Source organism: Loxodonta africana, chromosome 1 (genome assembly GCF_030014295.1).
Source record: "Loxodonta africana isolate mLoxAfr1 chromosome 1, mLoxAfr1.hap2, whole genome shotgun sequence".
In the NCBI taxonomy this organism is placed as follows: domain Eukaryota; kingdom Metazoa; phylum Chordata; class Mammalia; order Proboscidea; family Elephantidae; genus Loxodonta; species Loxodonta africana.
The window spans coordinates 11,871,064-11,885,255 of NC_087342.1; the positions used below are offsets into that span (position 1 = coordinate 11,871,064).

Consider the following 14,192-nt stretch of genomic DNA (forward strand, 5'->3'; position numbering starts at 1 on the left):
ATAGGAAGGAATTTAATGCCAGTGAACGAATCACTTAATATGTTGTGTACAATACTCTATTTTTATAAATAAATATAAATTTAAAATTTGTAGCATCTCTCTCCTTAAAGATCTTTTAAAAGCTGATAAACACTTCTTCTGAAGGTAGAGGATTTGATTTTGACTCGGTCGTTTTTAGCAGCCCTGGTGGCAGAACAGTTAAGCGCTTGGCTGCTAACAGAAACGTTGTCTGTTCAAACCCACCCAGCAGCTCCACGTGAGAAAGCCCTTCTTTGATACAGATTACAGCCTAGAAAACCCTATTGGGCAGTTCTACTCTGTCACATGGGGTCACTGTGAGTCGGAATCGACTTGACAACACCCAACAAGGTACTTTTTTTTTTTTTTTAAATAATTTTTGTGCTTTAAGTGAAAGTTTACGAATCAAGTCAGTCTCTCACATATAAACTTATATACACCTTACTATATACTCCCACTTAAAAAAAGAAAAAAAAAAACTAGTGCCATACTCCCACTTACTCTCCCCCTAATGGGTCAGCCCGCTCCCTCCTTCCAGCCTCTCCTTTTGTGACCGTTTTGCATCTCCCCTCTAGGCAGGAGATGCCCACATAGTCTCAAATGTCCACCTGATGCAAGTAGCTCACTCCTCATCAGCATCTCTGTCCAACCCATTGTCCAGTCCAACCCATGTCTGATGAGTTGGCTTTGGGAATGGTTCCTGTCCTGGGCCAGCAGAAGGTTTGGGAACCATGACTGCCGGGATTCTTCTGGTCTTAGTTAGACCGTTATGTCTGGCCTTTTTATGAGAATTTGGGGTCTGCATCCCACTGTTAACAAGGTCCTTTTTAAAACCCTTCTATTTTTATTGCTCTAGGTCTATTTTCAGATGAAACTAGATCACCTGTTTAATATTGAATATTCTTAAAGTAGCTGTTTCATATGAAAATAATAAGAAATTTTCTCTTTCCCCCTGCCGTGTTCAATTACTCTTTGTATGTCAACCAGTTATTGCTCATTTTTCTTGTATCACTTGTTATATTTTCAGAATAAGTGTCATAACATGGGCATGGGAAAATAGTTCACTGGGGGAAAAAAAAAAAACCTTTTTAACCTTGTAGGAATTGAGAAATCAGAATTACTTAGGAAGCACTAGCAAAGCTGATCTCATTTTTTTATATCTTATTTTCAGGTTTAACTGAGCTTAATGACAGTCCAGTTCCCCTGGAACTTGAACGATGCAAGTCTCCTACTGCAGGTAAACGTACTTGGTATTTTTCAGGTTTCTGGTAGTTCACTGCAGAAAGCTATTGCTTTATTTTCATAATTCTTATAATGTAAAATTCATAATCTTACTAATTAGATATGGTTTAAAAAAACCAAACCCATTGCCGTAGAGTCAATTCCGACTCATAGCGACCCTATAGGTCAGGGTAGAATTGCCCCATAGGGTTTCCAAGGAGCGCCTGGTGGATTCGAATTGCCAACCTTTTGTTTAGCAGCTATAGCTCTTAACCACTGCGCCACCAGGGTTTCCAGATATGGTTCAGTCTCTGAAATTTAACCTTAAGCACATTTGATTCCAAAATCAAATAGAAATAAACGTCTTTAAAAATATTTTAGGCCCAAAAAAATTAAGATCAGAGGAACGAGTGTAATACTTTTAAGATGTTTTAAAGGAAGATTATTTCTCAGATACATAAATAATGCTCAGTAATTATCAGAATGAAAATTGGTAAATTTACAGAAACTCTTCTCTTATGGCTGGAACTGATGTAGGGGGAAACATATACTATAGGCACAGCTGTAAGGGATGCCGTCCCTTTGGACCAAAGTTTGGAAACACGTATTAAAGGTTTTTAAAATGTGCATATCTTCTAAGAATTTATTGAAAGGAAATAATTGCAAAGAATCTGAAAATACTGTTATTATGGCATCATTTCTAAAATAGAAAAACTGAAACAAAGCTGAAAGCCTTGCAACAGACATTATGTGCTGAAGTATTATGCCAACATGAAAAATAATGAGGAGATATATACATTGAAAAAGAAAAAAAAATGATACTACAATATGGTGTGAAGTAAAATATCAGGATAAAGTGTGACCCTGTTAAAATATATAAAATGTGTGAGTTTTAAGATTTCTCTGAATAAGCCTACATTAAAAAAAAAAAAAAAAACATTAACAGTAGAAATCTTAGTGGTAGGATCATGAGTGGTTTACTAATTTTTAATTTTTTTATTTATCTGGTTTTTCTGATTTTTCTTTATGAATTTACAGTAACTTCGTAGAATTTTTTTTGCTACCATCTCTATTTTTTATTGTAAATATATGTGTATTTATTTAATATCATGTTTAATATAATTAATGTAATTGTTGCCATTTCAAAATTTTTTACATGTACAATTCAGGTATATCTTTGACACTGACCTATAGCTCTATTTTCTAGAGGATCAAAAATTTATCATTTCTTTTTCTTTAAATTATTTATTTTTGTTTTAACCTTGTGCAAGTTTATAAAAATTTATTAATATTTTTATAAAACAATGAATTTAGATTCTTAGAAACTCATTTAGAATTACATTTCTTCAATTTACCCATCCCCTCAGGTGGTGTTTTTTTTCCATGTTCTTCAGGAATCTAGGCTAAATGGAATCTGTTGTACCCTGTGTAAATGTTTGTTTTAATCATATCCTTTTAATCCTTATTTTACTGCTTAAAAAAAAGTCTCATACATTATCTTTTCTTGTGCACTCCCATTGACATTATTCTAGGACAGATATTTATTATCTCATACCTAAGGTATCACGAAAGTGTTCTGGCAGGGATTTCTTTCCATTTCTCTCTTACAATTCACTTTGCATGACATGATGCAAAACTAATCTCATTAAAATATTACCACCTTGTTTATAATTTTCCACAGTCAGAATTCTGTATCCTTTATCAAATTTAAATAACCCATTTCTCATCCATAATCTGAATTTGAATAACAATATATTTATACGGTTCAAACATCAAAACAAAACAGAGAGAAAACTCTCCCTACCATACTGTTCCCAGACATTGTATCCATCTTCCTGGGAAATAACCATTATTATTAGTTCTTTTTTTTATTATTAGTTTCTTGCTTATCCTTCCAGACAATTTATATTTGCAAACAAACCAAAAAGGCATATATTCTTTTTTGCTTTATGCAGAGTAGTATATCACATGCATTTTACTATACCTTGCTTGTTTCACTTCAAAGTGAAACCTCTTTCCATTTCCTTACAGAAAGCACCTCCTCATTCTTTTTTACAGTTGTATGATATTCCATTATATTCATGTAAAAATCATGTAGTATAGTTTATGTCCAGTGTTAAAGGATATTTAGTTTGCTACCAATCTTCTGCTATTACAAACAATACTATAGTGCCTAAACTTGGTACAGATCTCACTTTAAATGTGTGCTGGTATATCTGTGAAATAAATTCTTAAAATTGAGGTCAAAGAGTATATGCCTGCCTAATTTTCATAGATACACCTAAATTGCTCTCAACAGGGTTTACTACAATTTTCTCCCCTTCCAGCAATAACATGCAAACATTGGTTATCAATTTTATGAATTTTTGCTAGTCTAAGAGGTGAAAAGGATACCTCAGTGTAGTGACAATTTAACTTTTACACGAGTGATGTTGAATACACTTCCATGTTTTTAAGAGCTCTTTAATTTTTTGTTAATCTAGTCATATAATGGCAGTGGGTGGGTTTTGGTACATTCTTTAGCATTAATCACTATCACTTGTTTCATATTATGTTTTCTTCACCTGAATTCCACCTTTTTTTACTATTAATACCACAAGTTTGCTGGCATACCTTTGCTCTGTCTCTCTTTTTTTTTTTGGCAAACTTTTTTTCATTGAGGTATAACATACAAACCAATAACGCATAAATCTTAAGGGTTCAGCTAGGCTGGTTTTTACAAATTAATGCACCCATGTGAACAATACCTAGATCAATATAGAGAATGTTACTTAGAACCCCAAAAGCTTCCCCCAGCTCCCTCCCAGCCATTAACCCCCACAAAGGCAACCGCTATTCTGACTTATATTACCATACATTAATCTTGCAGATTTTAGAACAGCATATGAATGAAATCATACAGTATTTACTCTCCTGTTTCTTGCTTATTTTGCTCAACATTATGTATATATTTATCTGTTTTATTGGATGATTTTTACTGCTGTGTAGTATTTTGTTATATAACTGCGTCTCAATTTATGTATGCAGTTTATTGTTGTTGAACGTTTAGGTGGTTTTCAGTTTAGGGCTACTATAAGTAAAGCTGATATGATCAATCATGTAGGTATTTTTAGTACAAATAAAACTTATGTTAAATATATATCTGGAGGTGGAATTTTTGTGTCATAGGGTATAGTATGTTCAGCTTTAGTAAACACTACCAACTTTTCTAAAGTGGTTGTACCAATTTTACTTTTTAATAGAGTATGAGAGTTCCATTTGTTCCACATACTTGTCAATGTTTGAAATTGTTTCTTTTTTCAATTTGAGTAATTCTGGGATGAATGTAGTGATACCTCACTGTGGATATAAATTGAATTTCATATCCCTGATGTCTAATGATTTGGGTCAGCTTTTTTCATGTTTATTGGCTATTTTCAATATCTTCTTTTACAGGGTATTCAAGTCTTTTGCCCATTGTTTTTAGATTGCCAGCTTTTCTTACTGATTTAGAGGAATCCTGAATATATGCTGGATTGAGTCTTTTATTGGATATACGTAGTGCAAAATATCTTCTGCCACTCTGTGGCTTGCCGTTCACTTTCTTAAAGGTGGTCTTTGATGAACAGAAGTCTTTAATGCTAATGTAATCCAATTTAATCAATCTTTTTTATTGTCAATACCTACAAAAATGTTTATTGTTTATTGAATTTTTTTATTTAAAAAACTTGTGTACACCAAAATCATGAAGATATTTTTCTATATTCTCTTCAAGAAGCTTTATTGTCTTACCTTTCACATTGAAATTTAAGTTCTAGTTAGAATTTCTTTCTTTCTCTTTTATTGTGCTTTAGGTGAAAGTTCATAGGGCAACTTAGTATCTCATTAAACAATCAATACACAAATTGTTTTGTGACATTGGTTGCCAATCCCACGATGTGTCAACACTCTCCCCTTCTTTATTCTGGGTTCCCTGTTTCCATTCATCCAGTTTTCCTGTACCTTCCTGCCTTCTCGTCTTTGCTTTTGGGCTGGTGTACCCATTTAGTCTCATATACATGATTGAACTACGAAGCACATTCCTCATGTGTGTTATTGTTTGCCCTATAGACCTGTCTAATCTTTGGCTGAAGGGCAAACCTTGGGAGTGACTTCAATACTGAGTTAAAAGGGTGTCCAGGAGTGGAATTTATTTCTGTGTATAATGTGAGGTAGGATTCAAGGTTCATTTATTCAACTTGGCTATCTATTTGATAAGCACTATTTATGAGAAAAGTATCATTTCTCTACAATGAAATGGTACTTTTGCCACAAATTAGTGAATTTTACTTTGTGCACGTACACGCACATATGCATGTGTGTTTGTGTTCTAGACTTTATATTCTATTCCATTGGTGTGTTTATTATTGAGCCAGTATCACATTGTGTTAATTACTGTAGCTTTGTAGATTTGGAAACCCTGGTGGCGTAGTGGTTAAGTGCTACGGCTGCTAACCAAAAGGTCGGCAGTTCGAATCCACCAGGCGCTCCTTGGAAACTCAGTGGGGCAGTTCTCCTCTGTCCTGTCGGGTCGCTATGAGTTGGAATCGACTTGAGGGCACTGGGTTTGTAGTATTGCTATCTGATAGTGTAGATTCTCCAGTTTTGTTGTGTTCTTTTTCAAGACCATCATAGCTATTCTAATTCTTTTCTATTTCCTTATAACTTTTAGAAAGAGCTTGTCAATTTCCATACAAACATTTTTGAATATTAAATGCAATTGCATCGAATCTATAGATCAGTTGACCGTAATTAACATGTTCAGTGATATTGAATTTTTCAATTGGTATTTCCATTCATGTGTATCTTCTTTCAATAACATTTTCTGGTTTTCTTTGTAGAGGTCTTGCACACCTTTTATAAGATTTATTTCTTTGTATCTGATAGTTTCATGCTATTTCAAATGTTATTTTTATTTCTTTTTCTAATTGTTTGTAAGTACAATATAAAAATAGTTTTTTTTTTAATTGACTCTGTATCTCAGACCATCACCATTATCACCGAATCGCACTTTTTTTTTTTTTTTTGCAAAGCAGACTCAGGATTTTATCCACAATTAAGTAGTTTCCTTCAAAACAGGAAAGTTTTGACTACTTTTGTATTATGCTCATTGGAAAAGAAATGATTGTGATGAGATTCATTTATCACTCCAATATCTCATCTGAGGCTGATTTACTAGGCAGGTCCCACTCTTCTTTAAGAGCAACTTTAAATTAAAAGGAAAGATAATTGTGAAGTGAGGAATTCTTTTCTTATAAGAGATCTGTAAGCATTAAATGTTCTATTTGTTAAAATACGTGAAGTTTATCTGAGAATAGTACCAACAGAGCTTAATGTATGTTACTTGAGAATGTTGGACAAAATCAGTATTTCTGATTCCATTTATTTGCATTGAAAGAGAAAATAATTAATTGCATTTTGTTAGGGGTCTTTTTAAACTCATAAAGAGGAATTTGCCATTACTGTCTCCAAAATACCATAGCAACACATGTAACTAAAACTGCCATCTGTAATCTCCCCACACACAGCCTTTCCAGCATTTATTTCCTGTTTTCTGGATGCCTAGATGACATGTATCTCACTGTGGTTTTGATTTCTATTTCTCTAATGGCTAGTGATCGTGAGCATTTCCTCATGTGTCTGTTGGCCGCTTGACGTGTCTTCTTTGGGGAAGTGTTTGTTCATTTCCTTTGCCCATTTTTAATTGTATTGTCTTTTTGTTGTAGAGGTGTTGGATTTTCTTGTAGATTTTAGAGATTAGACCCTTGTCTGATTTGTAATAGCCAAAAATTTTCCCTAGTCTGTAGGTTCTCTTTTTACTCCTTGGGTGCAGTCTTTTGATGAGCATAAGTGTTTAATTTTTAGAAGATCCCAGTTATCTAGCTTATCTTCTGGAGTTCGTGCATTGTTACTTGTGGTTTCTATCCTGTTAATGCCGTGTATTTGGGTCTTCAGCATTTTTTATTCTATGAACTTCATAGTTTTGGGCTTTATATTTAGGTCTTTGATCTATTTTTAATTAGTTTTTGTCTATGGTGTGAGGTATGGGTCCTGTTTCATTTTTTTGTAGATGGACATCCAGTTTTCCCAGTACCATTTGTTAAAAAAGACTGTCTTTTCCCCATTTGATGGATTTTGGGCCTTTGTCAAAGATCAGGTGACTAGAGGTGGATGGATTTACATATGGGTTCTCAGTTCTCTTCCATTAGTCAATGTATCTGTCATTGTAGCACTACCAGGCAGTTTTGACTACCTTAGCTGTATAGTAGGTTCTAAGGTCAGGTAGTGAGAGACTTCGTACTTTATTCTTCTTCTTCAGTAGTGCTTTGCTTATCCGGAGCTTCTTCCCTTTCCATATAAAGTTAACGATAAGTTTTTCCATCTCTTTAAAGAATATTGGTGCTATTTGGATCAGGATTGCATTGTATTTGTAAATCACTTAAGGGTAGAATTGTCATTTTCACAATGTTGAGTCTACATATCCATGAGCATGGTATGTTTTTCCATTCATGTAGATCTCTTTTGGTTTCTTGCAGTAGCGTTTTGTAGTTTTCCTCGTATGGGCCCTTTACATCCCTGGTTAGATTTATTCCTAAGCGTTTTATTTTTTAGGGGCTATTTTAAATGGTATTGTTTTTGTTATTTCCTTTTCATTGTTCTCTTTATTGGTGTATAGGAATCCAACTGATTTTTGTATGTTTATCTTATATCCTGCTATTCTGCCAAAACTTTCTGTTAGTTCCAGTAGTTTTCTTGTGGAATCTTTTCGGTTTTCTAGGTACAGTATCATATCATCTGCACATAGGGACAGTTTACCTTCTTCATTTCCAATTTGGATGCCCTTTATTTCTTTTTCTTGCATTATTGCTCTAGCTATAACTTCTAGCACAATGTTAAGTAGGAGTGGTGATAAAGGGCATCTTTGTCTTTTTCCTGTTCTCAAGGGGACTGTTTTCAGCCTCTCTCCATTAAGAATGTCATTGGCTGTTGGTTTTGCATAGATGCCCTTTATTATACTAAGAAATTTTCCTTCTATACCTATTTTATTGAGAGTTTTTGTCAGGAATGGGTGTTGGACTTCGTCAAATGCCTTTTCTGCATCGAGATGATCATGTGATTCTTTTCTTCCCTTTTATTTATGGGGTGGATTACATTGATTGATTTTCTAATGTTTAACCATCCTTGCATACTTGGTATGACTCCTACTTGGTCGTGGTATATTATTCTTTTGATATGATGTTGAATTCTATTGGCTAGAATTCTGTTGACAATTTTTGTATCTATATTCATAAGAGACATTCATCTGTAATTTTCTTTTTTTCTGGAGTCTTTACCTTTTTTTTTTACCTAGTTTTGGTATCAGGGTTATGCTGGCTTCATAGAATGAATTCAGAAGTATCACTTTCTCTTCTATGTTGTGAAATACTTTGAGTAGTGCTGGCATAAACGCTTCCTGATTACTTGGTAGAATTCTCCAGTGAAGCCATCTGGGCCAGGGCTTTTTTTTTTGTTGGGAGTTTTATTACCTTTTCGATCTTTTCTCTTGTTATGGGTCTGTTCAGATTTTCAACATCATTTTTTGTTAGTCTGGGTAGGTAGTATGTTTCTAGAAATTTGTCTGTTTTCTCTAGGTTTTCACATTTGTTGGAATATAGTTTTTCATAGTACTCTGTTATGATTTCTATTTCAGTTGAGTCTGTCGTAATGGTCCCTATTTCGTTTCTTATTTGGGTTATTTGCATCCTTTTGTGTTTTTCTTTTGTCAGTTTGACCAGGGTTTGTCAACTTTGTTGATCCTTTCAAAGAACCAACTTTTGGTTTTGTTGACTCTATTGTTTTTCTCTTCTCTATTTCATTTGTTTCTGCTCTGATCTTTATTATTGCCTGTCTTCTGGTGGTTGCAGGCTTCTTTTGCTGTTCTCTTTGTTTTTGTTCAAGCTGTGTAGCTAATGTTTTGATTTTGTCCCTTTTTTTTTTTTTTTTGATGCATGCATCTATTGCTATAGCTGTGTAGCTAATGTTTTGATTTCGTCCCTTCTTTTTTGATGTGTGCATCTATTGTCTTTGCTGTATCCCAAAGGTTTTGGTGTGATGTATTTTCATTCTTGTTTGTTTCTAAGAATTTTTTTTATTCCATCTCTAATTTCTTCTATTACCCACTGGTTTTTAAGCAGGGTGTTATTCAGTTTCCATGTAATCGATTTTTTTTTTCCTTGCTCTTCCTGTTGTTAATTTCTACTTTGATGGCATTGTGATCAGAGAAGTTACTTTGTATTATCTCATTGTTTTAGATTTTGCTGAGGGTTGCTCTGTGGCCTAAGATGTGGTCTATTCTGGAGAACGTTCTATGAGCATTAGAAAAGAATGCCTACTCTGCAGCTGTTGGGTGGAGTGTTCTAGATATGTCTATGAAGTCAAGTTTGCTGATTGTGCCCTTTAGCTTTTCTGTATCTTTGTTGAGTTTGTTTCTAGAGGTTCTGTCCTTTACTGAGAGTGATGTGTTGAAGTCTCCTACTATTATCGTGGAACTGTGAATTTCTCTTTTCAGTGCCGTTAGAGTTTGTTTTGTGTACTTTGGAGCCCTGTCATTGGGTGCACAGATGTTTATTATGGTTAAGTCTCCGTGATGAATCATCCCTTTAATCATTATATAGTGCCCTTCTTTGTCTTTTATGCTGGGTTTTGTTTTAAAGTCTATTTTATCTGAGATTAGTATTGCCACTTCTGTTCTTTTATGGAAGTTATTTGCTTCATATTATTTTCCATCCTTTGATTTTTAATAAATTTACATCTTTGTTTCTAAGATGTGTCTCTTGTAGACAGCATATTGATGGATCCTATTTTTTAAATCCATTCTGTTACTTTCTGTCTCTTCATGGGTGCATTTAGGCCATTCACATGTAATTATTGATGGGTAGGAGTTTATTTGCTGTCATTCTGTAGTTTTTTTTTTTTTTGGTGCTGAAATTTTCTCTGTTCCTCTTTACTCTCTTGTGATTTTTTGTTTTCTTTATGCTGAGTTGCAATCCATACTGAAGGCTGTGGTCTTTGATCTTCATTGGTAAGCACTTCAAGTCCTCTTCACTTTCAGCAAGCAAGGTTGTGTCATCTGCATAACGCAGGTTGTTAATGAGTCTTCCTCCAATCCTGATGCCCCATTATTCTTCATATAGTCCAGCTTCTCAGATTATTTGCTCAGCATACAGATTGAATAGGTATGGTGAAAGGATACAACCCTGACAAACATCTTTCCTGACTTTAAACCACTCAGTATCCCCTTGTTCTGTCTGAACAACTGCCTCTTGATCTACATACAGGTTCCTCATGAGCACAATTAAGTGTTCTGGAATTCCCATTCTTCACAGTGTTATCCATAGTTTGTTATGATCCACACAGTCGAATGCCATTGCATAGTCAATAAAACAGAGGTAAACATCCTTCTGATATTCTCTGCTTTCAGCCAAGATCCATTCGACATCAGCAATGATATCCCTGGTTCCATGTCTTCTTCTGAAACCGGCCTCAATTTCTAGCAGTTGTCCGTTGATATACTGCTACAGGCTCTTTTGAATGATCCTCAGCAAAATTTTGCTTGCGTGTGATATTAATGATATTTTTCTATAATTTCTGCATTTGGTTGGATCACCTTTCTTGGGAGTAGGCATAAATATGGATCTCTTCCAGTCAGTTGGCTAGGAAGCTGTCTTCCATATTTCTTGGCATAGACTTCCAGTGCTGCATCCATTTGTTGAAACATCTCAATTGGTATTCCATGAATTCCTGGAGCCTTGTTTTTTGCCAGTGCCTTCAGTGCAGTTTGGACTTCTTCCTTCAGTACCATCAGTTCCTGATCATATGCTACCTCACAACTGGAGCTATAAGCAACATTATGATAAAGAGAAGTTCGAAGTTTTCAAGGATTTCATTTTACTTGCATCCACAGTCAACACCCATGGAAGCAGCAGTCAGGAAATCAAAAGACACATTGCATTGGACAAATCTGCTGCAAAGGGCCTCTCTAAAGTGTTGAAAAGCAAAGATGTCACCTTGAAGACTAAGGTGTGCGTGACCCAAGCTATGGTATTTTCAGTGGTGTCATATGCATGTGAAAGCTGGACAATGAATAAGATGACCGAAGAAGAATTGACGCCTTTGAATTGTGGTGTTGGTGAAAAATATTGAATATACCATGGACTGCCAAAAGAAGGAACAAATCTCTCTTGAAAGAAGTACAACCAGAATGCTCCTTAGAAGCAAGGATGGCGAGACTGCGTCTTACATACTTTGGACATGTGGTCAGGAGGGTTCAGTCCCTGGAGAAGGACGTCATGCCTGGCAAAATACAGGGTCAGCAGAAAAGAGGAAGACCCTCAACAAGGTGGATTGACATAGTGGCTGCAACAATGGGCTCAAGCATAACAACGATTGTAAGGATGACACAAGACCGGGTGTGTTTTGTTCTGTTGTGCATAGGGTCCCTATGAGTCAGAACCGACTTGACAGTACCTTAACAACAACAACAACACTCTCCTGTGTCGAATTCCTTTTCTTTTTTTTTTTTTTGTAGATTTTGTTTTTATTGAGACTTTATGTTTTTCTTGTTTATTTTGATGAGTAGGTTTGTTAACTTTCTTTGTGGTTACTTTGAAATTTACCCTTATCTTCCTAGGTTTGAACCAGTCTGTTATTACTTGTTATCACCTTGCCTTCCTCTCCATTAAAAGTTCTATACCTACACCATTTATCCCCTCTTTTATTGTTCTGATGTTGTCATTCACAGATTAACCTGTCTGGTTCCCTGTTGTAATTCTTTTGGTTTTGGATAGTCCTTGAGGGTTCATTTCCTAGGTTGGTATCTGACTGGTACAATCTTGTGTCCTAGATTCAGGCTGTGGTCTGATGTTGTTTGTTCTCAGACTGAAGAACTCCCTTTAATAATTCCTGTAAGTTTGGTTTGGTTTTTACATATTCTCTTAACTTCTGTTTATCTGGAAATGTCCTAATTTCACTATCATATTTGAACGAGAGCTTTGCAGGATATATTATTCTTGGTTGGCAGTTTTTTTCTTTGAAGGTTTTATATATGTCATTCTATTGCCTTCTTGCCTGCATGGTTTCTGCCAAATAATCAGAGCTTAGTCTTATTGTTTCTCCTCTGTATGTGACTTTTTGTTTTTCTTGAGCTGCTCTCAGGATTTTTTCTTTTTCTTTTTCTTTTTTTTTTTTTAGCAAGTGTGATTATGATATGCCTTGGTGATTTTCTTTTGGGGTCTATCCTATGCGGGATTCATTGAGCTTCTTGGATGGTCAGCTTTTCATCTTTCATGATGTTAGGGAAGTTTTCTGTCAGCAATTCAGTGATCCTCTCTGTGTTTTCCATTTTGTCTCCCTGTTCTGAAACTCCGATCACTTGTAAATTTTTTGTTTTGATTGTATCTCACATAATCCTCAGGGTTCCTTCATTTTAATTTATTCTTTTTTCTGATTTTTCCTCTGACAAATTAGTAGCCAAGTGTTTGTCTTCAGTTTCACTGATTCTGTCTTCCATTGTTTCAAACCTGCTCCTCAGCCCTTCTATGACACTGTCCATTTCTGAAATCTTGTTTTTTATCTTTTGGATTTCTAATTGTTGTTTTTGTATGACTTCTAGTTGTGAATTTGTTTTGGCATTTTGTTCCTGTATTATTTCCCTGAATTATTGTATATTTTTGTCTGTATTTTCCATGAATTTGTCTATTTTTTCTTCATTTCTGTCAGCTTGTTGCTTCAACTCTTGGATAGCTCTGAATATTTGAGATTTGAGTTCCCTTTCAGGTAGTTCTAGTGCTTTTTCTTCTTTTGGAAAGTCATGTGGTGTTCTGGTTGGACACCTACTGGAACCATCTTGTCCTTTTTTTAAATATGTTTTGATGTTGTCTGCTATCTTCGGGACACTCAGTAGTTATTTTCTTCACTTACTGATGGTAGATCTATTTGTTTCATTCTGCCTTCTTGTTTTATTTGGTTTTGTCTGAGCAGGTGGGCTGTGCGTTCTTTGTTTTTTACTTGTCTGTGGTCATGATACTTTTCAAAGCTGCTTTCCCATACTCCCTGTCGCCAATCTCTGATGTGGGTGGGGTGAATCCAAGCAGCACAGGCGCTGCACTTTCCAGCTGGCCAAGCCATTGCTGCCAGCCAGTAACCACAGAGATAGAGCAGCAGGGAGAGGACGGGGGATGGAAAGGCATGTATCACTGGTTACCAGGTGTTCTGTCCCCTGCTGGGAGCTCTGTGAAGCTGCTCTCTTGTGCTTCCTGTCTACCAATCTCCAACAGAAGTCTAAGATGGTGAATACGTGCTACATTAGCGGATAGGGGACCTCCGTACATATCTCTCCTTGCTCTCTGTTCTCTGTCAGTTTCTTATTCTGTTTGGTGCTTGGCTGAGTTCTCTATCTGTTCATTTGACACTTAGGGTTCCAGGACTGATGTTTGTCTCTGTTTTAGTTTTTTGGGTCTTTGCTGTGGAGGGATGGCACAGTGCTTCTGTCTGTGGCACCATGTTGGCCAGAAGTCCTATTAGAATACTCACAAAACTGTTACAAAACACCAACAAAGGAGTACCCAGCTCTTTTGTTCGCAACCCTGTATCAGACCTGGGTCTTATAGCCTCCTTTGAATGCTTCAGTTGTCTGAGTCCTGGTGGCACAAATGGCTAAGCTAAGTGATCTGCTTCAGTAAAGATTACAGCCTAGAAAACCCTATGAGGCAGTTCTACTCTGTCATATGAGGTCACTGTGAGTCAAAATTGACTTGTCAGCACTTAACAACAACAAAACCCCACTACATCCTCCAAATCAGAATGCTTCATCCCTCCAAACAATACTCTTTTGGGGCATTTCCTATCTTTATCTGGACGCAAAATAGAGATCCTTTTAAGTAGTTATTATTAAATTC

General features: G+C 35.6%; 1 protein-coding gene across 1 annotated transcript in view; it reads left to right on the plus strand.

The window, feature by feature from the left end:
- STXBP5L (syntaxin binding protein 5L) overlaps positions 1 to 14,192 on the plus strand; it is a 369,977-nt gene that overhangs the window by 305,112 nt on the left and 50,673 nt on the right. The window contains exon 21 of the mRNA XM_064286653.1: positions 1,190 to 1,255. Within this exon, the coding sequence (XP_064142723.1) occupies positions 1,190 to 1,255 (66 nt within the window). The remainder of the gene's footprint in view (positions 1 to 1,189; positions 1,256 to 14,192) is intronic.